At 54.2% G+C, this 24,588-nt stretch overlaps 2 protein-coding genes across 6 annotated transcripts in view; one reads left to right on the forward strand and one right to left on the reverse strand.

Moving 5' to 3' along the window:
• The window catches only part of DLEC1 (DLEC1 cilia and flagella associated protein), a 96,393-nt gene extending 90,470 nt beyond the window's left edge, over positions 1-5,923 (reverse strand). For 2 of the 4 annotated variants that reach the window (XR_006264440.1, XM_043442288.1), the window contains exon 1: positions 5,706-5,923. The gene's annotated coding sequence lies outside the window, so the exon portion shown is untranslated. The remainder of the gene's footprint in view (positions 1-5,705) is intronic. The other 2 variants (XM_043442283.1, XM_043442282.1) reach the window with 1 other exon arrangement.
• PLCD1 (phospholipase C delta 1) lies at positions 2,358-24,290 on the forward strand. Of its 2 annotated transcripts, none has more exons than XM_043442293.1 (15): positions 2,358-2,514; positions 9,894-10,058; positions 13,283-13,511; positions 20,020-20,149; positions 20,250-20,481; positions 20,887-21,088; positions 21,455-21,599; positions 21,676-21,825; positions 21,918-22,076; positions 22,292-22,451; positions 22,641-22,757; positions 23,151-23,329; positions 23,422-23,554; positions 23,632-23,781; positions 23,928-24,290. In XM_043442293.1, the coding sequence occupies exons 1-15, from the start codon at positions 2,481-2,483 to the stop codon at positions 24,011-24,013; spliced, it is 2,271 nt and encodes a 756-aa protein (XP_043298228.1). In that variant the 5' UTR covers positions 2,358-2,480; the 3' UTR covers positions 24,014-24,290. The 2 variants fall into 2 exon arrangements, with proteins under 2 accessions (XP_043298228.1, XP_043298227.1); XM_043442292.1 differs by lacking the exon at positions 2,358-2,514 and adding an exon at positions 6,483-6,712.
• The last annotated feature ends 298 nt before the right edge of the window (positions 24,291-24,588 follow it).

Consider the following 24,588-nt stretch of genomic DNA (forward strand, 5'->3'; position numbering starts at 1 on the left):
GCCGAGGGAAGTGACTTAAGGTGGGCACCAGCTCTGACGGTAGGTCTGGCCTGTCTCCAAGTCATCCCAGAAACTTCCCCTTACACCCACCCTCACACACACATCGGGGACAGCAAGGTCAGCTGGGGGTGTGAGACGCCTGAAAGTCCACCATTAGACAGCTCGTCTCTGGGCGGGCATGGCCCCTCCGAGCCTGCCAAAAGCCCTATGAGTCCCCAGGATCTCAGGGCATCCTGCAGAGGTAACTAACTGGGAGCGGGATTTTAGGGGGGTAATTTGGGCACCTGGCCAGGGCTGGGCCCACAGAGGTCCCTGGATGTTTAGGGCAGAGGGAACAGATTCCAGCAACTGCAATTCAATGTAAAGCCTCTTGCTTGGCTCCCCCAGCCCCTCCGCACACAGACACACAGTCCCCACACTGAACAGGCTTACACACAGCAGAAGTAATCAAGTAGAATGCCTTCCCCTGGTAGAAGGGAGGGGCAGACAGGAGAGGAGAGGAGAGGAGAGTTTGGGGAGCTGCTGACCCACAGGTCAGAGCAACGGCCTAGCTTCTCTGAGCAGGGCGTGGCCCAGCCCTCTTTTCTGACTGAACCTGGTGGCATGTGCCAACTCTGAGTCAGCCATGCCCATCCGGCCCAGCAACTTCAGGCCCCAGAGGAGGCCTCAGCTTCTCTGGCCTGAGCCAGAGGCCAGAAGAGGTATTGCTTGCAACAGGTTTGCTGTGTGCAAAGGAAAAGCCAGGCTGCAGCCCCCACCAGGGACATCAGAGAGAGAGGTGACTGATCATGCCCTGGTTTCAGGCTTGGGACTCAGAGCTGGGAAGTGACATGAATAAACAGGGATGATGCTTACGATGAAGCCGAGCCAACTGCTGGTGTTAAGTTTTGTGGTGTGGCTACCTGGGAAGACCAGGGCTTGGGGGAGGCCGAACCTGCTGAGCAGAGGGGCTTGCAGGTCTCTGGGGATGTCAGAGGTCCCAGGACTCGCCCCAAGGCCAGCGGAGACCCCCAGAGGGCAGGTCCGGAGGCAGGCATCCTGGCCTGGAGGAGAGAGTGAGGACAGAGAAGGACCCCTTGGCCTCCTTGACCCCAGGCTGGAGCTCCAAAGGGAGGCTTTGTGTGGACTTGCTTGTTATTGAGCAGAAGGGAAAGCAAGGAGGGCTTGGACAGGCCTGAGGGCAGGCCACTTGGGGAGAGTGCCGGATTAAGGGCTAGCCCTCTCTGTGCAGGAGAGGCGTGCCGAGAGAGAGGGGCTCTCCAAAGTCCTGACCCAGCCTCAATCATCAGGATGGGATGACTTGGCCTCTGGCTGGCTTACATCCCTTCCTGAGGTATTCAAGGCCACCCAGACCTGCCTCTGCTGGGAGGGGGAGGCGCTGGGGTCTAACTGGTTCTGCCAGACTCTCACTGTTGGCTTCATCAGCCCAGGAAGCCTGGGGGATTCACTGGTGGGCTCAGCACCATCACCACCCTCATCCTGGAAGGTCTTCTGGGGGCTCTCACAAGGCATTTCCCAAAAGTTGGTGGGCAGCAGGATTCTGGGACTTCGGGGGGGGGGGGGGGTTTCTGGGTACTTGATAAAAAGTGTGTCAGGACTGCAAGAGTTGATTGTGGGAGTAGGGGCAAGGGTACCCCTTGTCCAGACAGTCCCTTCGGATGCTACCCAAAAAAGGAACCTTGGAGATGTCCTAGGTTCTGTCCCCCACTTTGTTGTACAGATCGCCAGGCGTTTGGGGTGTGAAGGGCTCAAAGGAGAGTTCTCCGCAACTACCGACTCTTAAGTTTTATGGCTTCTGCCCCAGCCCTCGCCATAGTTACTCCCAGGGTTAGAAACTTCCCAGAGAGAGGGAAGGGGACTCTTCTGCAGACTAGATCCGGGCATGCCTCTCCGAGGACCTTCTAACTCGAACTCATGCACCCATTCTGCAGAAGAGAAAGCAGACATCCGGGGAGCCGCGGCTGGACGCCTGGACTCCAAGGCTGCCTTCTGCACCAGCCGGGATGGGCGTCGAACGTTACGCGGTCCCGGTCCCAAGAGGACGCAGATTCTTTCGCGCATCACTGTAACCCGGCGAAGCGCCCACAGGCAGGGCGTGGGGCCCGGCCGCCGGCGCTAATGACAGGGCCCGCGGCCTGTGGGTGGCGGCGGCGGCGGAGGAAGCCAGAGGGATCTGGCTATTTCTGTCCGGGACGCGCCCACAGGCCTGGGCCAGGGATGGCCGGGCTTCCAGGCCCCCACCTCTGCCCTCCTAGCCAAACCCCAGGAGGGGCGGGGAGAGGCGCGGGTTGGAGGGCCCAGGGGGCGGGGGCGCGGGCGGGCGGGGGGCGGAGCGGAGTCCCGGGCCCACCTCCGGCCTCCTGCCCCCCGCAGTCCATTCGGGTCCCTCCACCACACTCCGCTCGGACCCGAGGCCGCTGCGCCGTCGCCGAGGACGAGTGTCCCGCGGCGTACCCCTCCCGCCACGCCGTCCGTCGGGCATGGACTCGGGCCGGGACTTCCTGACCCTGCACGGTGAGTGCTCGGCCCTCTCGCGGGGAGCGGGGGGCGGGGGGGGGGAGGCGTCCCCTCCTGGGCCGACCCCGCGAAAAGCCGTCCCCGGCCCAGGGCGGGGGACCCCCTGCTCCTTCGGCCGCCCTCCGCCCCGCCCCGGGCCCGCCCCTCGGCCCTTTTGTCGCATTGAGGAAATCTCGACCCGACTACCGGGCGCGACCCTGGGCGTTTCCAGGCTTGTCCCGCAGACCCGGCCGGTGGGGAGAAAACGGGTGTGCGAGTCTGAGGACTTCCCTAAAGACGACCCCCGGCCCCGCGGCCTTGGGGGCGACCCCCCGCCCTTATCCTGGTCATAGAAGGCTAGGCTCCAGGGTCTGGTGCGCTCGCAGGGGCCGAGGAGGGAAGGAACCGGCATCCACCAATAACCAAGTTCTCTCCGCCCGGTCCGGGCCGCCTGGAGAGGCTCCCCAGAGCACAGGCGTGCCTGGACGGCGTCCGGGCGCGTGAGTGATGCGGGGTGGGAAGAGTGGGGCGAGGAGGTGTGCGAGGTGAGGTGGGGCCGTGCCGCAGTAACTGCCCAGCGCAGAAATCATGGTCAGCGACCCCCGGGCTGGGAAGAGCAACCCGGTCGCCCCCATCTGCGCGCCCTCCTGGCCTGACAGGCTCGGGTCTCCACTCTAACTGCTTGTGGCTCTCAGCTTTGTCCAGCCAAGCTCTATGTCTTCCGAACGACCGGGAAACAGTCTTGGACCAGCTCCTTGTCCTATCGTACCCTCTCCAGAAGAGAGAGCAGCCGTGGCCTCCGGACTGCAGGGACTGAGGGGGGTGTCCTAGCTGCACGGGGTCCCCAACCTGCACCTGGCCTCTCTTTGCGCCAGCCTGGGGGCTTACCCACTCTTAGAGGGCTTTGCACTCTTGCCCCCCAGGTCATCTGCCAGCTCAGCAAACCCTGCCTCTCTCACTCTGATCACTGCTTAAGTCAATCTCCCTGTTTTCTAGTACCCCTGGAGTCCAAGAGGTTAGTGCCCACCACCTATCCATCTAAACCATGCTGGATGGTCTAAATCAAGGAAACTATCCATCTAGACCATGATTTCTGTGCTGGCAGTGGAAGTAATAGATGGGAAGGGGAAAGGCAGAGCCCTCCAGCTGTCCACTAGAGACCCCCTGGAACTCAGGGAGACTCAGATGTTCCTTTCAGCCAGTACCCCGTCTGTCTCATGTTTCCTGGTTGGCTCAGACCTGGGTCCCATGGCCCAGAGAGACCTTGTTCAGTGCCCAGAGCTGTTACCCTCATACCAGTTGTCTGGGCTCTCAGGGCAAACTCTTCCAGCTGGGCTGTGGGATCCTTGCCTTTTCCAGTGCCCCCTCTTCTTCCCTCAGGACAGAGATATCCTTAGTGCTCCTCCAGACTGGCAGGGAGGCTGGGCAGCTCAGAGGATCACAGTAGAGACCTCTGTTTCTCTCTCATGTCCTTTAGCTAGTGCTGTCTATCCTGCAGACTGCCACCTCCTCCGCGCCCACTTCACACTCAGACGTCCTACAAGCCCTCTGGTGGCCTCTGACACAGCTGCAGCCTCAGATCATGGGATGGGCTCTAGCCTCTGGCCTCTGTGCCTTTGTCCAGCCTCTTTCACTGTGTGTGTGTGTGTGTGTGTGTGTGTGTGTGTGTGTGTGCTTAGTCACTCAGTCGTGTCCAACTCTTTGTGACCCTGTGTGTGCACTCTGTGTGTGTGTGTGTGTGTGCTTAGTCACTCAGTCGTGTCCAACTCTTTGTGACCCTGTGTGTGCACTGTGTGTGTGTGTGTGTGTTTGTGTGCTTAGTCACTCAGTCGTGTCCAACTCTTTGTGACCCTGTGTGTGCACTGTGTGTGTGTGTGTGTGTGTGTGTGCTTAGTCACTCAGTCGTGTCCAACTCTTTGTGACCCTGTGTGTGTGTGTGTGTGTGTGTGTGTGTGTGTGTGTGTGTGCTTAGTCACTCAGTCGTGTCCAACTCTTTGTGACCCTGTGGACTGTAGCCCACCAGGCTCCTCTGTCCATGGAATTCTCCAGGCAAGAATACTGGATTGGGTTGCCATTCCCTTCTCCAGGAGTCTCTGTTTCTAGGCAGCCCTAGTATCTTGCCTGAAGAGGGAGCCGCACCGAGTCTCAGTTAGCACCTCCCAGTCTTGTGGCATGGGCTTGGCAGCCCTGGCCCATCCTGTCTGAGACCTGCCTCTCAAGTGCCTGACTGCCTAGCCCTTCCTGCGGAGCTGGCACGAACCCTGCAATCCAAAGCTGTTCCCCTGGAGGCCCTGCTGCTTCTAGCTCATCACCCAAAATTACCTCCCTTAACTGCCTTTGTCCCCTTTGCAACCCTCGACCCACCTCGATTGTTTCCAACATGTCTGTCCCTGGGATTCCAGGCCCACACAACACAGACACACACTGATCCACACTGATTAAACTTTTTTGTGCCATGGACCACTTTAGCAGTCAGATGAAGCCTGTGGACCTCTTTTAAGGATCAAGTTTTTAAATGTATAAAGTAAAATACATAAGAATTCGAAGGAAGCAAATTATATTGAGATGTGATTCTATCCACAGGTCCTCGAGGATTCCTTGGCTCTCTGGTTAAAAACCATTGTGTGGTTTCTCTAAAACAGAGGTTTCCCCTTACCCTCAGCTCCCTTCACTGCAAATGAAGAATAACTTGTTTGTGCCCATATTCCAGCTCACCTTCACTAACACACGTTCCCATGCTTTATTATTCTCCAAGGTGAGACCTTAGGCAAGTCACTCTGCACTTCAGTTTATTATTATTATTGCCATGCTTGTCTGTGCTAATAACTGGCTTTGCGAGTGACTCACTGTCAGTGCTGGTGACGAGCTGCAGTGAGGCAAATGAAGGAACTATTCAGAGGCAGGGAGTAAAAGAGAGGAGTGAGTCAGGCGTCTGGGTGATGTCCTGACCTTGGCACACAGTAGGGGCTCAATAAATAATTGCTGGGTGAGTGAAAGTGGGGTGGTAACTTACATGAAAGATCCCACTGTTCCCAAGCACACTGGCAGCACAGTTTCATATAGAGTCCTCACCTATTTATCAAAGCAAGCCTGTGTTAATGGACTCATTTTTACGATCAGCATTTTTTCAAGAATTCCATTCGCATTTGGCACCTTTGGAGATTATCCCACTCAGGTAGAGAAACTCCCTGAGAAGGAAACAGGCCTACCTGGGATTCACATGTGAAGCAACGGCCCACTCAGTCACAATGGATTCGTTGAGTAACTGAGGTAAAATATTTGGCGGGCTCCGGTGTCCGGCCGAGCTCCATCCTCAACTCTGCCTGGCCTGGCCCCACCCGGCTGTCCGCTAGACTCTGCAGCCCAGGCCGCCGCCGGGCCGGGCTTCCCTCCTCGGCTCAATCTCACCCAGCCCTCTGGTCCGCCGCCAGGTCTCCAGCTGAGTGTTTAGGATTCCCGGCTCAGTCTCCGCCCCTTAGTCTCCCCAACACTGCCTCCAAAGTCGAGGTACCGCCCTCCCTGCCCCAAAACGGCCTTGCTTTGATCGCAGTTCCCTCCCCCGGCTCTGGCTCCGCCCCCCGCCGTCTTCCTGAGTCTGACTCTGCCCCAAGTCGCCTCCCAGACCTGGCTCCTCCCGCTCCCCGCCTCCTTGACTCTGGCTCCGCCCCAGCCCGCTTTCTGGACTCTGACTTTCGCCACTGATCTGCTTCCTGGGTTATGGATTTGTCCCACCCCGCCTCCTGGTCACGGCTCCTCCTTCGGAGCGCCCCGCCTTCTGAGCGCTGGTCCCTCCTCTCCCCGCCTTGATTCCACTCTCCCCTCATCTCCCGGAGGCATCGGTTCTACCCCTCTGGAACTGGCCCCGCCTCCGAGGATATGGCTCCGCCCCTTCAGCGCTGATTTCTGTATCGCCCCGCCTCTAGACTCAAGGCCCCACCCGCCCCCCCAGGCCCCGCCCCCCCAGTTCTAGCTCCGCCCAAGTACTCCAGGTCTCCGCCCTTGCTCCCCTCTGAGGAGGTGGTTCCGCCCCTAGGGCCGCGGCCGCCTTCTGGACGCCGCACTGTCCCGGTCCAGGTTTGCTGGGCGGCAGGGGCACTTCGGAACGTCATGCAGTGCTTTGGGATCCGGAGGCCAAGCCGGAGACTGAGCCGCTCCAGAGAGCTCTACTTGCAGGAACAGAGCCTCAAGGTGGCAGCGCTCAATGGGCAGAGGCTGGGTAAGGGATTCAAGGGTCCCGAGATCAGGGGAGGCTGGGAAGGCAGCTGGAGCAGGACGCAGACTGTGTGTCTCGGGGCCTGGACCTGTTTAGTGCTTCTGTGAGTGTATGACTCGCAGTGGGGCTGTTTTTGCAGGGTTGCCATGTGGTGTGAGTACTGGGGGGATTGGTGACCCTGCCCCTTGCCACTCTCAAACCATCGTGCTTACACGCCTAGTGGTAATTCTGTCACTTGTATGGTACTTGGGACCACTGTGCATCTATGAGGATATGCCATGCTGTGTAATCAAATGGCACCAGCGTGACAGTGTGTGAGCCGTTGTGATGCTGCACACCATGTTTGATTGTGGGTGACAGATGTGACAGTGGGTGACCCAGACAGCTGGGTGATTCTGTCATCTGCATTATGGTGTGTGTGTTCTATAGATTTTCTGCTGTTGCTCTTTGTGGCAGCATGCCCGAGTGGTGGCTGTATAAGGTAACGTTTCCTAGCACTGATGCTGTGGGCAGGCTTCTGAGTCCCAACTCCAACGTGTAACTTCCTTGACCCTCAATTTCATCATCTATAAAATGGGAACAGTACTGCCTTCCTCCTAAGGTTGTTGGGGTGCTTAAATACATGTGCTAAGAACAGAATCTTACTTAAATATGAACTATTATTATGGTGGCTACTATCATTATGACAATGATGATGTTCTGGCACTGTACCTTGTTTGGCTGTGTGTGACTCCATGTAACAATGCGTGTCACTGTGTGTGACCCATTTTCTCTTCCTGGTTGTGTATGGCAGTGTATGATGAGTATGGTGGACTGTGTGACTGTGTGTGGCTGTATCTGTGTAGCTGTGCACTGCTTTGGATTCCAGACTCAGTTTGTCTTCATCAGGCATCACCCTAGGTACATGGGCAGGGCTCTTGGCATCGTACACCCCTCCTGTTAGCACTGCAGCCCCTCTGCGCTCCCCATGTGGCCACCTCATTATATGCCACTAGCCTGGGCAGACTGATGAGGCTGCAGGGTCAACCCAGGGGTCCCTGAGCTCAGAGGCCCCTCTCTGCCACCTTCCCACAGGAGAAGGTGCTACAGCTGAGTGGGGCTGGATGAAGGGGTGCCTATGGACCTTCTGGGTGCTAGGGGAGCAAGGGCTGGGGGCAGACCAAAGGCCTCAGAAACAAAAGGGCGTCAAATGAAGCTCAGAGAAGGAGGTATCTGCTCAGGTTTCCCAGCAGCCTGGAGGGCCACTATTATCAAGACCCCCTTTGGGACCAAGGTCTGTGTTCCGGAAGCCATGTAGGCAGCCAAGGGACTTATCTCTGCTTGACTGCCGACAGGGCTGCAGTCTGGCTCCAGGACAGGATGAACATGTCATCTGCTCACGGTGTTTTCCAGAACTGGAGGGTGGAGCTCCCACAGGCTTCCGACCCTGTGCCCCCACTCCCATCTGTGCCATGCGTGTGCACCCCCTGATGCCCCAGTTGGGCAGGGATAGGGGGAGGGGAGTGCAAGCAGAGGGTAAGGGGATGTCCCTCTCAGCTGACCTCAGCCTCAGGAGGGACAATGGGATCCTCCAGCTGAGCTGAGGCTGAGCGGCTCTCTCCTCTAGAAGATAGTGGGAATGACCTTCTCTTCGTCCTCTCTCTTGAGCCCCCAAGACATAGCCACCAGTTGAGGACATCCTGTAGGAGGCTTCTCCTCCACTGGGCCTCCCCTGGGGCTGAAGGGGAACTGCTGACACTAAGGCAGGGGGGTGGAGAGACTTGGAACAAAGGTGAGGGAAGGTCACATCAGACATCACCCAGTGCTGATGGCGGAATAGAAGTTCAGAGAGGGAAGGAAGTTGCCTAAAATCGTGGAGGGGGAAGCGTTAGCATGGGGCTATGTTCCCACTGGAGGAGGGTGACTAGGGAGGGATAGAGGCTGAGGCCTGGGGAAGTGGTCCAGAAGATTCTGTAGATCCTATGTGCGTCTGGAGCAGGCTGGCTGGGGGTAGGGAGTGGGGTCATGGATAAAGTGGGAGAACCTATCTGGGGCTGGGGATCTGGGTTGAGACAAGAAAAGCCTGTAGGCCTAGGTACAGGCCCCTCACACTGGACACACACAGTTTCTGAAGCCTCCACTCTGCTTGAGCAGGATAAAGACTGCTGAAAAGCCACAGAGTTTTCATTTGGGGGGACAGAAGGGACCCCAATAGACCTATTGACTCTGAACAGTGCTATTGGCTCTGAACAGTGCTGGCTGCTGGGCTCCATGTGGCTTGGGTGATAGGCTCAAGATGTGCATTTAGATGTACCTTTCACCGTTACATTGATAGGTCATTATGGTGGTGTGGGGTCCCTCTTTGATCACAGTTGGCACAGGGTCTGCTTGGGATGAGGGATGCTGTGAAACTAGGCCTGGTGCCCCTTTGGTATCTCCTGCTTGGGTCTGGTAGGACGAAGGACACTGTCTCTGTGGGAGCCCACGCCCCAGGCCAGCCTGCATTTCTGAAAGGAGCCGGGTGGGAGGGGGTCAGGCAGTTAGGGTTTTCCCTACTGTGGGGCCTTGAGCCAGGTGCTGCCTCAGCTTCGGAAAGGCCTGCACTATGCCTTTGGGCTGCTCTACCCTGAGAGATCCCAGACCCAGGCCACTCAGAAATGGGGTGGACAGGGAGGGATGAAGCATCCCAGAAGGCCTAGCCTGGACCCAATACATGATTCCAGAGCCATTGGACTTGGGAGGCTGTTGGGCTTATGATACTCATGGTGCTCTGGGATCTATTTCCACTTGTGTTTACCCCTCTTCTTTCCTGCCTGATCTTTTGGTCCTAGCTTCCTTCATGTCACTCTGACCCCTAGGTATGATAGGGAGGAGCCTACTAAGTCTTTTGGAGCCAGGCCATTTTCTAGGGGTATGGCCCCCCAGAAACCATGTGTTCTTTGTCCATTCAGCTGTGGGTTGCAGGTCATTACGTATAAAGTGTGGCCTTGAACAGGTGGGTACCCTAAGGTTTGCACAGCCTCACCTGGAATCGGAGATGCCTTCCCGGAGAAGGCAGGGCTCCTGAATCAGGTTGGAGCAAGGGTGCTGGAGGGAGAAGTGAATAGAGAGCTGAGGATGAGGCTGGTGAAAAATGAGCCAGCATGGGGCTTGGGGCAGCAGGTACCCTAGAGGAGGTGGCGTCCTACCAGCTTCTGTCCCCTAGGCCTACAGGATGACAAGGACCTTCAGGCATTGCTGAAGGGCGGCCAGCTCTTGAAGGTGAAGTCCAACTCATGGCGGCGAGAGCGCTTCTACAAGCTGCAGGAGGACTGCAAGACAATTTGGCAGGAGTCCCGCAAGGTCATGAGGACCCCGGAATCCCAGCTGTGTGAGTGCCCTGGGCTGCGGGGGAGGGGCAGGGAGCTGCTCCTGCGCTCTGATGGGAAACATGGGCTGGGGTGGGGGTGGGGTGGGGCTGGAGGTCAATCGTGGACCACGACCAAAGGTAGGGAAACTGAGGCCTGGACTGGCGGGCAGCGGTCAGTCATGCAAGCGGGATATCAGGTATGGGGAATCTGAGGCGGCCAGGCTCGGGGAAAGGAGTCAGTTAAATCACTGACAGGGAAACTGAGGCCTAGTCTGGGCTAGAGAGGGCAGTCATGGACCACAGATGGAGATGCTCACGCTTTCTGGAAGTGGGGATACATAGCCATGGCCACAGATGGGAAAAGTCAGGCTCCCAGGTAAGGAGGGAACAGAACAATGTTACCAGCGCTCACAGGTATCCACCCAGACATTTGTGGGAAGGAGGGAAGTTGGGCGAATGGATCAGGACTCAGGTGTGGTAAGGCCCAAAGTCCAAGGGCAGATAAGACCCTTCCGGGTATTGGTGGACAGGATGAGAGGTGGGGCTGCAGGAGGCAGCTCCTCCCTGGGCTGGAGCAAGCCAGTCTCCCTGGACAGGCAGGTTGGGGTGGAGCGCAGCTGGGACTTGAATAGAGAGACCTTGGCTGGGCAGCTCCCTCGAGGCTGTGGGCCTGAGGGCTTTCTGGAAGCTTCAGAAAAGGTCTAGGAATTCAGAGCTCAAGCCTGTGGATGGAAAGTGCCTCCTGCAAGGTCTTAGGAAGCAAGCTCTGCCAACACAGAACGCCCCAAACATTTTGCAAAATGAGAGGTTCCCTCTGCACCTTTACTCAGTGGGAAAAGTTTAGACCAAAGCTATCCAAAAGAACTTTCTATGTAATGGACATGTTCTATATCTGTGCTGTCCAATATGTCAGCTACTAGCCACCGGTGGCCCTGGAGCACTTGGACTGTGGCTACTGTGCTTGAGGAACTGAATTCCTAATTTCACTGAATTTTAACTAATTTATATGTGAATAGCCACATGTGGCTGGTAGTATGAAAGATCACTGCAGCTGGAGTTCTCTCACAGTCCAAGTCCCTGGAAATTCATCACCCATTCACCTGCCCTTGGCTGAGGACGGGGTGCAGGCAGGGTCAGCCCATGGGGATGATCCCAGACACAGGCTCATGTGGGAGGAGGAAAGGGAGGGTCTGCCAGGCCCCAGGACACTGGACAGAATCCTGAGAAGGTGTAACCTGCAGGCCCGCAGCAGGGTCAGAGGGAAGGCAGGACAGGAGCAGGGTCAGATGGAGGGAGCTTGGCTGGGTCCTGGGAGCTGTGGGCCATGGGAGGTCTGAGCAGGGGAGGGCAGGGTCGGAGGGGATGGAGCCAGAAAGCTCTCAGAAAATGACACTGCAGACATGTCGGTCACATAAGACAGGAGTGACCCAGCCCTTGCCTCCGTCTGTGGCTCCAGCCAGGCTCCTTCACAGACCTCTGCCCTGATACGGGGTTTCCGGTTAGATGCTGGCAGTTGGCGGCCCCATGGGAATGGGGCATCCTCCTCTTCGAGCCCTGGGGACTCCCGGAAGCCCATCCACCAGCCAGGGCATGGTTCCCAGTGGGTGCCAAGCACTTGGCGGGGGTGGGCAGAGGGCAGACGGAGGAGTAGAAGATCTGGGCCTTGCTAGACCTGGGCCGGTGAGATGGGAACCTTGTACCGGGACAGCTGTGGGCAGAAGGGCAGGAGGGAGCTCCCAGGCCAGAGACCCAGCATGAGCAGAGATGCAGGGATAAGAACGCGGAAGGGCTGTGAGTGAAGGGGCTGCATCCTGACAGGAGGGGCCACAGGGGCGAGAGCCTGGGGGTTGGGCATCAGGTGCGCTCAGGTGAGGAGTGTCCGAGACACAGAGACAGGTCTGGGCTGGGCATGCCTGTCATCTGCTTCCCTCCTCCAGGTGAGCGGTGAGCCTGCGCTCCACCCCTGGGGCCAGGAGCAGCGGAGGGGGGCAGTTCTCCCAGTGCTCTGTGTCTCTACTTCCTGCTCCCCAAATCTCCACTGCCTCCCTGATCCCGATCCCACTAGCGTCCCTCCGCTTTGGTTACCGCAGGCAGACAAGGGTTATCAGTCAGGAAGGCATCTGGACTTTGTCTCTGGAGTGGGTGGGGAGCTGGTCCCTACCACCCAGGCTTCCTGTTTTCATTCCCAGTCTGGGGCAGCTGCAGCCAGTGTGGGGCCTGGCAGGGCTGGGGAGGCTGCAGGGATGGATTAAACAGGGATATCCTCTGCACCCCGGACAGCCCAGGGTCTGTGTGTCTCACACCTCAGAGCTTGCTGCCCGGGATGGCATATGCCTCACATGTGGGGCCTGCAGGTGACCAGGAGGCCCTTGGGCACTCACCAGGAAGGACAGGCAAGCTGTTGCCCAGAGCTGGTCTCAACCCAGGGAAGATGGATGTGGATGGCTTGGGATGGGGTCGCGGCAGGGGCAGAACCTGGCTCCAGATGATGGGAGGCCCAGCACGAGCTCAGCTGTAGGACTAGCTCCCAGCCAGGCCAGGAGGGCACTTTGGGGTTGAAGGGGGGCAAGCAGAGCCTGGCTGCTCCCTGAAGCTAGGAAAGCTGGGCTGCCCCAGGAGGGCCCCCTGCTGTCCCCAAGGATAGAATGACGTCGTCTCAGACCCCCAGGGGCACCCTCCAGTCTACCTCTTGGGATCCTGGAGCACCATCCCTCCCAAGGGGCTCCGTGAGATCAGGACCCACAGCTGTATGCAGGCAAGGCCCTGGCTGCCCCCTGACACAAGCACTTTTCCCTCTGTCATTGGACCTCCATCTCCAAACCCCAGGCCCAGGGCTGACTGAGGGTGGCTCCAGTCTGCGGAGTGGTCAGAAGAGCCTGGAAGCTCTCATGGCTGTCTTGGAGGGAGGGATAGGGCCCAAAGTCAAATACAGCAGGAAAGCACATGGCCACCCTTCTGTCACAGGCCCCAAGCTCCAGAGTGGCCTCTCCCAGTCACTTTCTGAGAGCCCTGCCCTGCCCCGATCCTCTCCCAGGGGCCCCACTTCCTCCCAGCACAGAAACAGGGGGCCTGGGACCACAGGAGCCCTTCCCGCCCTAAAGTCAGCCTCTCTCCCCCTGGGCATTTCCACTCTGCCTGCTGCAGCTGTCTCCCTTTCCTTCTCCATGCCAGCCTCATTCTGTCCCCACTCTGACCATCCTCCTGCCCCTCACGGCTCTCTCTGTGCCCCTACCCGCTTCCCGCAGTCTCCATCGAGGACATTCAGGAGGTGCGGATGGGGCACCGCACAGAAGGCCTGGAGAAGTTTGCTCGGGACGTGCCCGAGAACCGCTGCTTCTCCATCGTCTTCAAGGACCAGCGCAGTACTCTAGACCTCATTGCCCCGTCACCAGCCGATGCCCAGCACTGGGTGCAGGGCCTGAGCAAGATTATCCACCACTCGGGCTCCATGGACCAGCGGCAGAAGCTGCGACAGTATCCTTTTGGGGGCAGTGGACCCAGACCCAGCCTGCGGCTACTGGCTATGGTTGTCCCCAGGGCAGGCTCAGTATGGAAGACACCTGGCTGGGGCCATCATAACCAACCTACCGTAGACTGGGTGGCTTAGACAACAGAAATTAATTTGCTCACAGTTCTGGAGGCTGGAAATCCAAGATCAGGGTGGCAGGCAGGGTCGGGTTCTGGTGGGAGCTCTCTTCCTGGCTTGTAGATGGCTGTCTTCTGTCTTAACATCGGGGGGAGGCGGGGAGAGAGAGTGAGCGAGATCTCTGGTGTCTCTTCTTACATGGGCTCTAATCCCATCACCAGGGCCCCACTCATGGTCTTATCTAAGTCTCTCAAGGCCCTGTCTGCAAATATATCACATTGAGGGTCAGGGCTTCAACGTACAAATTTTGAGAGAACATAGTTGGGGGAAGCAGGGAAGGTACTTGGGCCTTCTTTTGTCCACTCTGACCCCAGGGCCAGACGGCAGTGCAGCTCCATGATGGCCCTCATGCCCTCGCTTTAACCAGCAGAGCTGGGAGACTGGGGAGGCGGAGGGGAGCTGCCTGCTTCAGTGGGAGACCTAATCTTGGACTTAAAAAAAAACATTATGTATCTTTTTTTTAAAAACAGTCTTAGTTTTCTTTTTTTATCTATTAAAGATTTTTTTTCGGCCTTGCTATTCAGCATGTGGGCAGTTCCCTGACCAGGGATGGAACCTGAACCCCCTGCATTGGAAGCTGACTCTTAACCACTGAACCGCCAGGGAAGTCCCCTAGTCTCAGACATTTTAATGTTTCCTAGAGTTACTGCATTTTTTTTTCCCCCTCTGGGAGTTTGGGAGGCCATGGTCCACTCCCACTTACTCCATCCCCTGTGCCATTCTTTGGAGAGTGATCAAGTTCTCCCACGCCTGATGCAGGCCAGCCAGGGGGCTTAAAACAAATTTACTTCAAAATCTAGGGGCACAACAATGTGCTAGTCTATGGTTGAAAGAGATCAGGCTTCTGGTATATAGGATTAGGGTGGAACCAGTACCAACTCTTTTTTTTTATGACAGCTTTACTGAGATATAATTCACTTACCACATAAGTCATCCACTAAAAGTGTACAAGTCCATGCTTTTTAGTGTATTCACAGTTATGCAACCCATCACCCCATGAATTTTAGAAGATCCTCATTATCCTAAAATGAAACCCATATTCTTTAGCAGTTCCCATTTCCCCACAACCCCCAAGGCCTAGACAACCACTAAGCTACTTTCTGTCTCACAAATCTATTGATACTTTGTCTTTCTGGACATATTATATAAATGGAATACCTACAGTCTTTTTTGAATGGCTTCTTTCACTTAGCATAATGTTACGGAGACACACTGGTGGCTCGGCAGTAAAAAAATCGGCCTGCCAACGCGGGAGACGTGGGTTCAATCGCTGGGTCGGGAAGTTAGATCCCCTGGAGAAGAAAATGCCAACCCACTCCTGTATTCTTGCCTGGAAAATCCCAGGGACAGAGAAGCCTAGTGGGCTTATATAGTCTGACTCTTGCAGAGAGTCAGACACAACTTAGCGGCTAAACAACAGGGTTTGTCCATGTCATAGCCTGTATTGGTTCTTTATTCCTTCTGTGTGCCTAATAATATTCCACTGTCTGGCTATTCCACATTTATCCAATCGGCAGGTGATGGCCATTTGGGTTTCTGCTTCTCTGAATGATGGTGCTCCGAACATTTGTGTATTAAGTTTTTGTGTGGACATATGTTCTCATTTCTCTTGGATACATACCGAGAATTTCTGAGTCTTGTGGTAACTATAAACTTTTGAACAACTACCTATTTTCCAGAGAGGAAATGTATACTCCCACCAGCAGTGTATGAGGGTTCTGACTTTTCACATCTTCACTAATCCTTGTTATCTGCCTTTTTTTATGACAGCTATCCTGTGGGCTTGAAGTGGCATTTCACTGTGGTTTTGATTTGCATTTCCTTGATAGCTAATGGGCTGAACATCTTTACATGTGGTTACTGGACATTTGCATATCTCTTTGGAGAAATAGCTATTCAACAGATCCTTTGCCCATTTATTGTTCTTTTTAATGGATCTATTTAATTTTAAATTGTGGTAATATATGCATAATATTTGCTGTTTTAAGCATTTTTAGGTGAACAGTTCAATAGTGTTAAGTACATTCACACTGTTGTTCAGCCATCTCCAGAACTCTTCATCTTGTAAAACTGAAACTCTGTACCCATTAAACAGTAGCTCCTCATTCCAGCCTCCCCCAGCCTTTGGCAACCGCTGCTGTACTTTCTGTCTCTATGAACCTGATTACTTTAGGTTCCTCATATAAGCGGACTCATACCGTATTTGTCATTTTGCCATTGGCTTATTTCACTTAGCACAATGTCCTCAAGTTTCTTCCATGTTGTCACACATGTTAGAATTTCCATCCTTTTAATATGAACAATATCCCATTGTATGTATGCACCACACTTTATTCATTCGCCCACTAGTGGACACTTGGGTTGCTTCCACTTTTTGTCTATTGTGAATAATGCTGCTATTAACATGGGTGTACAAGTATCAGAGATCTTGTTTTCAATTCTTCAGGGTACATACCCAGAAGTGGAATTGTGACATCATCTGGTAATTATATTTTCAACTTTTTGAGGAACACCGATTCTGTTTTCCATAGCATGTACCACTTTACATCTCCACCAACAGTGCTCAAGGCTTCCAGTGTCTCCACATCCTTACCATCTCTTGTTATTTTCTTTTTTAAATAGGTATCTTACTGTGGTTTTGATTTGCATTTCCCTTGTAATTAATGATATTGACCATTTTTATGTGCTTTTGTGTATCTCCTCTGGAGACATGTTTATTCAGATCTCTGGCCCATTTTTTAATTGAGTGACCTTTCTATTATTTAGTTGTGAGAATTTTTTTTAATATTATAAACACAAGTCTCTTATCAGATATATGCTTTACAGTTAATTTCTCCATCCTGTGGGTTCTGTTCTTATTTTGGTGGGTTTCTCTGAAGCACAGAATTTTTGTTTCAGTGAGCTCTAACACATTTACCTTTTGCCTTTGTTGCCTGTGTTTTTTGTTGTCATATCTAAAAAGGCTTAGCCTAACTCAAAGTCACAAACATTTACTCATATTTTTTCTTATAGTTTTAGCACTTGCATTTACGTCTCTGATCCACTCTGAGTTCGTTTCTGTAAATTCTGTGTATGGTGTGATATGAGAGATCCAACTTCATATTTCTTTTGCATGTAGACATACAGTTATTGAAAAGACTATTCTTTCCTCTCTGAATTATCTTTACACCCTTGTCAAAAATCAATTGACCACAAATATGAGGGTTTACAGGAGAAGGCAATGGCATCCCACTCCAGCACTCTTGCCTGGAGAATCCCGTGGATGGAGGAGCCTGGTAGACTGCAGTCCATGGGGTCGCTAGGAGTTGGACACGACTGAGCGACTTCACTTTCACTTTTCACTTTCATGCATTGGAGAAGGAAATGGCAACCCACTCCAGTGTTCTTGCCTTGAGAATCCCAGGGACGGGGGAGCCTGGTGGGCTGCTGTCTATGGGGTCGCACAGAGTCGGACACGACTGAAGCGACTTAGCAGCAGCAGCAGCATGAGGGTTTACTACATGACTCTCAATTCTATTCCATTTGCCCTTCTTTTTTTTTTGGCCACGCCACACAGAGGGACAACCAGGAATCTGAATGTGTAACCCCTGCAATGGAAGCTTGGAGTCCTAACCACTGGGCTACGGGGGAAGTCCTCTGTTCCATTTATCTAAATTCCATTTATCTAAATGTCTCTTCTTGCACCAGCACAATGTTTTAGTTACTGTAACTTTGTAAGAACTTTTGAAATCCTGAAGTCTGAGTCTTCCAAACTTATTTTTTTCAAGATTGTTTACACTCTTTTGGGCCCCTTGAATTTCCATATGAATTTGAGGATGGGGTTGTAAGTTTCTGCAACGTAGCCAGCATGACTGTGACAGGTATCGTGCTGAATCTGTAGATTAATTTGGAGAGTATTCCTCATTTAACAGTATCAAGTCTTCTTTCTGATCTGCAAATATGGGGTATCTTTCCATTTATTTAGATCTTTAATTTCTTTCAACAATGTTTTGTGGCTTTCAGAGTATAAGTTATACATTAAAAGAATTTGTATTTTTATGCATTTTGATGTTACTGTATGGAATTATTTTCTTAATTTCATTTTCTGATTACTCATTGCTAGTGTATATCCAGCTCCTTTGGGAGACACATTATGAACTCTGTAGGATCCCTTTATTGTGTGCTTTTTAGCATTTCAGAGACTTTTAAGTGTTTTTCTCAAGGCTTTGTTTGCCTAACTTTGAACTTTCTTTTTTAAAAAATAAATAATTTTATCTATTTATTTATTTTTGGCTGTGCTGGGTCTTCATTGCTGCATGGGCTTTTCTCTCGTCACAATGCACAGGCTTCTCATTGCAGTGGCTTCTCCTGTTGCTGAGCATGGGCTCTAGGTTTGCAGGCTCAATAGTTGCGGTTCCTGGGCTCTAGAGCACAGGCTCAATAGTTGTGGCGCACAGGCTTCGTTGCTCTGAAGCATGTTGGATCTTCCCAGACCAGGGATTGAACCTGTGTCTCCTGCATTGGCAGGCAGATTCTTCACCACTGAGCCACCAGGGAAGCCCAATTTTGAGTTCTCCTAACAGCCCAGTTCTATGGCACTTTTCTGATAGTCACTCCTTTTGCACAGGCTTGTGCTTGGACAATCTCATGCCCTCTGCAGGCTTCTGCTGCCTAGATCTTGAGGTCTTAAAGTCATTCCAGCCTGCTGAAGAGCAATCAGCACTGGGACCTTATGCTTGGGTGGACCACTGTGAACTTGTATTTTTTTTAACCTGGAATTCTACCATAATGTTTCTTTATGTAAATGTACACATATATTTACATAAAACATACATATATATATATAAATACAAATTTAACTATATGGGTATGTTAGAATGAAGCTTTAAGGCCCAGAAAACCTGCCTCCTCCAGAAACTACTGATATTTGAGTTCTCCCTTTAATCGTTTCTTGCTGGATTTCATTTTGTCCAATGATGCATTTGCCAAAAATAATGAATATTAACATATTTGTGTCATTTTTATGTAACATTATGTCATAATTATTTCCGTGTTAGTATAGTCTCAGCTTTAATGACTGTGTACAGTTCCACTGAATGAATGTACTATAAATTAGTCAGCCATTCTTTTAGTGTCAAACATCTCATTTGTTTTCATTCTTTCACCTCTGTAAATAACACTGCAAAGGACTACGTTCATAAAACCTTTCATATTCAGAAGTATTTCCTTACCTAGACTCCTAGAAGTGGAATTACTGAGTCAACTGGTTTAACAGGTTGATATCCCTAAATTACCTTCTTAAGGGCTGTACCAGTTTACTTTGTCCAACTGATGGATGAGTGTCCATTTAACCTCACTCTTACTTGCACTGGGAATATACTTTTAAGTTGCTAAATTTATCGTATAATAAATTGCATCTTATTTCCAAATTGTTAATATCTTTGATTACTAGCAATGTTTGCAAAAGTTTGGTTTATATCCCTTTCTCGTTTAGTTTTTAGGGTCATCATACTCTTTTCTTTTTAATTAATTCTTCAAAAACTTTGCTGCAAATGCTTCCTCCAGTCTGTCAGATAGATAACTTTATTTTTTCTTTATTTGATCCTCGGAATTTTTAAAATGTTTATATGGCGTGATTTATATTGCTGTTTCCTTTCTGATTTCTTCCCAAAACCTGCTATCATGTTTTCATTGTGCTCATGAGTTCCCATTGTCTTGTTCTATAATTAGCTCTCTGTTTTCTCTGGAATGTAGTATGGAGCCCCTCCTTTTCTAGTTCTCAAGTTCAAGGCTGATGGGAGAGATAGAGGGAAAGAAGTGGGGACCAAAGCACCGCAATCATGACACCATGATCCAGGCTTTGTTTTGCATGTGATGTCCCCACCTTTGATCAGTGGCTTGAAATTTGCTATTTCCTACTAAATAAGCCTTAAATGCTTTAGTCAAGTTGAGTAATAATTATACATTGAAAACCAAAAGGACATACCTTGAAATATTAACAGTAGGTACCTCTGGGTGATAGAACTATGGGGCCTTTGTTTACTTTTCTTCATTTTCTCAACTGTCTGTAATGGACCTTTTAGAGTGAGAAAATAAATATTTTTGAAATTTTGAAAGGGTTCAAAGCCAGAAAGTAGGAAAAAGACTCTTTTGTTGGATGTCATATTTCCTCCAAAGAGGCTACCAGGTCTTACCACTGAAATGCAGACGTGCCAGCAGCCAGGCCTGCCGGGAGCTGGGTATATAGGAGCCCTCAGTCCACCTGGGCCTAGGAGTTCACCCTGAGCTTGAACCATGGCTCTGGTTGGGACCTAGGGTACCAGGGCTCCTGGGGTTCTTTCCTTACTTCTTGCCCAGCTGGATTCATTCCTGTTTGCGAAAAGCTGACAAAAACAAGGACAACAAGATGAGCTTCAAAGAGCTACAAAACTTCCTGAAGGAGCTCAACATCCAGGTGGACGACAGCTATGCCCGAAAGATCTTCAAGGTGAGGCAGGAAGCGAGGGCTGGGTCTGCCTGGCAGTGTGTCTGGAACACAGCTTGGGGCCGGCTCTGAGCCCTGCCTACCTGGCTTCCTGGCTCTGCAGGAATGTGACCACTCTCAGACAGACTCCCTGGAGGATGAGGAGATCGAGACCTTCTACAAGATACTGACCCAGAGGAAGGAGATCGACCGCACCTTTGCGGAGGCCACGGGCTCCAAAGAGACCCTGTCGGTGGATCAGTTGGTGACCTTCTTGCAGCACCAGCAGCGGGAGGCGGCGGCGGGGCCTGCACTGGCTCTTTCCCTCATTGAGCGCTACGAACCCAACGAGACGGGTGAGGGCCTGCGACCTGCAGTCCCGGGCCCCACGCGGCGGGAAGACCTCTGGGGAGACGGCAGCCCGAGTAGGGAGCTGGAGGGCAGGGGACGCCTCAGCCGTCCCCAGGGCCCCTGGGCGATACTTCCGAGCCCATGCTGGGCACAACGCCTTAAGACATCAGATGGGGGCCCAGTCCTGGAGAAGGCGGTGAGGAGGTCCTGCCCTCGGGGGGCCTCACCGAGTGGGGGACAGAAGAGGAGGAGACAGAGCCCCACACTGGGGTATAGTCATGGTCTGGTCAAGAGACTCAAACTTACCCCCTTCCAAGAGATACCCGAGCACCAGCTCAGGATGGGAGGCAGGGCTGTGGGACCCCTGCTCCCAGGGCGCTCTGACCGGCAGTCGCCCTCCCGCCTCCCAGCCAAGGCGCAGCGTCAGATGACCAAGGACGGCTTTCTCATGTACCTGCTCTCGGCTGACGGCAGCGCCTTCGACCTGGCGCACCGGCGCGTCTACCAGGACATGGACCAGCCGCTCAGCCATTACCTGGTGTCGTCCTCGCACAACACATACCTGCTGGAAGACCAGCTCACGGGTCCCAGCAGCACAGAAGCCTACATCCGGTGGGGCAGGGCAACTTGGGCGTGGCGTGGCGGGGCGGGGCGGGGCGGGGCTTGACCTGGGCGGGACCAAGGGCCTCGCCCACACCGAACCTGCAGCAGCTGCTGCTGCTAAGTCGCCTCAGTCGTGTCCGACTGTGCGACCCCATAGACGGCAGCCCACCAGGCTGCCCGGTCCCTGGGATTCTCCACGCAAGAACTCTGGAGTGGATTGCCATTTCCTTCTCCAGTGCGTGAAAGTGAAGTCGCTCAGTCGTCCGACTCTTAGCGACCCCATGGACTGCAGCCTACCAGGCTCCTCCGTCCATGGGATTTTCCAGGCAAGAGTACTGGAGTGGGTTGCCATTGCCTTCTCCGCCCCACCTGTAGGGCGCTGTGCAAAGGCTGCCGCTGCCTGGAGCTCGACTGTTGGGATGGGCCCAACCAGGAGCCGATCATCTATCATGGCTACACCTTCACCTCCAAGATCCTCTTCTGTGACGCGGTCAGGGCCATCCGGGACTATGCCTTCAAGGTGGGTGCGCCCCTGGGGGTGAGGAGGAAGAACTCGGGGGCCACCCACCCCTCTTAATCTATCCCTGGGCCTCCAGGCATCCCCCTACCCCGTCATCCTGTCCTTGGAGAACCACTGCAGCCTGGAGCAGCAGCGCGTGATGGCACGGCACCTGCGCACCCTCCTGGGGCCCATGCTGTTGGATCGGCCGTTGGACGGGGTCGTCACCAGCCTGCCTTCCCCTGAGGTGCCCCGTGGGGACCCGGTGCCCAGAGGAGAGGGCAGGGGACTGGCCAGGAGGACAGCTGGATCTTGACCAGCTGCCCCCTCCACCCTTAGCAACTGAGGGGGAAGATCTTGCTGAAGGGGAAGAAGCTCGGGGGGCTCTTCCTGCCTGGAGGAGACAGTGGCCCAGAGGCCACTGTGGTGTCAGACGAGGACGAGGCTGCTGAGATGGAGGACGAGGCAGTCAGGAGCCAAGTGCAGCACAAGTCCAAGGTTCGAGGGGGAGCTGCGGGGGCGCGGGGCAGCCCTGGGGCCTTCCGCCATCACTACCCTCCGCACCGTGTGGGATGTTCGCCCTGTCCGGGTGCTCTGTGGCTGCCACTCAGAACCTCTGCCCCCTCTCTCTGTCTCTGTCTGGGTTTCTGGCTCTCTCAGTGCCCACCTGCCCCAATCTCTGAGTCTAACCCGGGCCTCCCCATGGCCCCCAGGAGGACAAGCTCAGGCTAGCGAAGGAACTCTCCGACATGGTCGTTTACTGCAAGAGCGTCCACTTTCGGGGCTTCCCCAGCCCTGGCACCTCTGGGCAGGCTTTCTATGAGATGTCATCCTTCTCTGAGAACCGCGCCCTCCGACTGCTCCAAGAATCAGGTGAAGCTGGCCCTGCCCCCCCACCCCCTAGATTGCTGCCCATCTGTCTGACCAGCTGAGCTGGCCAGGGCCAGGACTAGCTCCCACCCCTCCAGATATTCCTCAGAGCCGGCACTCCACGATGTTAGGGAGGGGCTTGGGCTCACCCAGAAGGCCTCTGCTTCTGACCAACTCATACCGCCCCCTCAGGAAACAGCTTCGTCCGCCACAACGTGGATCACCTGAGCAGGATCTACCCCGCTGGGTGGAGAACCGACTCCTCTAACTACAGCCCCGTGGAGATGTGGAATGGGGGCTGCCAGATCGGTATGGTCTGGCTGAGGCTTGGAGGAGCCCTGGGTGAGGGTTTCTGTCTGGAGGGCCAGGGGCCTCTGAGGACCCAGGCAGAGCCAGATTCACGGATTTGTGGGCTTCAGAGCTGGTAATCTCAGTTTGGAAATATCTCCCGCCCGCAAATACAGCCTCTGAAATTTCATCATTAGTGCACTTGTCCTTTGAATTCTGGCCCCAGAAATGGAATGTAAGGTTGGTGTGGTGAGTCAGTTAGGGCAGCAGGAGGGCAGTTGGCATTGGAGTGATGCTGGACCCTGCTTCTGCCTCACTATGTAACTCTGGGCCCCAGTGTGTATCCCAAGCCAGCTGGGCTCTGGGACCCCTGAGACCCCCCCACAGCCTGTGACTACTCTATCCTGCCTGTAGTGGCTCTGAACTTCCAGACACCTGGGTCAGAGATGGATGTGTACCAGGGCCGCTTCCTGGACAATGGGGCCTGTGGCTACGTCCTGAAGCCTGCCTTCCTGCGAGACCCCAACTCCACCTTCAACTCCCGTGCCCTGGCTCAGGGGCCCTGGTGGACTCCGAAACGACTCAATGTCAGGGTACGGCCAGCCACTACGGGGACAGGTGCCCCGGGCCTCCCTTCCCCCTCCCTACCATCCTGAACGCTTAATTATCCCCTGCCTCTCCTCAGGTCATCTCTGGGCAGCAGCTGCCAAAAGTCAACAAGAACAAGAATTCAATTGTGGACCCCAAGGTGACAGTGGAGATCCACGGCGTGAGCCGGGACGTGGCCAGCCGCCAGACCCCTGTGGTCACCAATAATGGTACGTGCTGGGCCCGGGCTGAGCCTGGCTCCCGGAGCTGGCGTCCGTGCTCTTGACACGGTGCTCGCACCCCCTAGGTTTCAACCCGCGGTGGGACACGGAGTTTGAGTTCGAGGTGGCTGTGCCTGAGCTTGCCCTCGTGCGCTTTGTGGTGGAGGACTACGACGCCTCCTCCAAAAACGACTTCATTGGCCAGAGCACCATCCCCCTGAAAAGCCTCAAAGAGGGTGAGTGTCTGTGAGGAAGGAGGTGACCCGGGGGCGGGGTGGGGTGGGAGGCATTTCTCGGGCGGGGGCTGGCTATCCCTTGATGCATCCTCCCTGAGTGAACGGAACTCTCCTGGTGCACCCCTCCCTGCCCCTCTGCCCGCCAGGATATCGCCACGTCCACCTCCTCTCCAAGAACGGAGACCAGCACCCATCTGCCACCCTCTTTGTGAAGGTGGCTCTCCGGGACTAGGCTCGGGGGGGTCTGGTGAGGGCTGCCCTGAGCAGGCCGGACCCTCTGTCCACATCTGGGGGCCTGATGGGGGCGGTCCCAGCCCCTCGCTCAGAGTCGGCAGCCCTGCACCGCCTTCAGCTCCAGCCTACTGTCTGTGCTGCTGCCTCTCGGGAGCCCAGGTGCTGGCCCAGTCCCTGGTGCTGTCCTCACTTCCGTTAGGAACCACACTGCAGCCCTCTCTCCATCCTCCAGCCGAGCCCTGGGTTGAGGGTTTTTATAAAAATCGTAAAACTAAGTACTGTGGTCTCTTTACCTGGATACCAGAAAAATCCCTGTAAAGCATGTGTGTGTGTACATGTGTGTATGTATGTGTGTGCATGTGTGTCCCAGAGCCCTGCAGCCCCAGCACCTCATTCTCTACTTCTCTCCACCTTCACAGTGGAGCAAGGGGTGGGAGCGGTGCCTGTTCCCCTGGGCAGGATGGACCAGCACGGAACAAACCCGTTCAAGGTGGAGGGCCTGGAGGGCTCAGGCTTTGGAATGTCACAGCCCACCCGCCACCCCAGTCCCAGAGGCCCACTCCCCTAAGAGGC

This window comes from Cervus canadensis, chromosome 22 (assembly GCF_019320065.1).
Source record: "Cervus canadensis isolate Bull #8, Minnesota chromosome 22, ASM1932006v1, whole genome shotgun sequence".
NCBI classification, from domain to species: domain Eukaryota; kingdom Metazoa; phylum Chordata; class Mammalia; order Artiodactyla; family Cervidae; genus Cervus; species Cervus canadensis.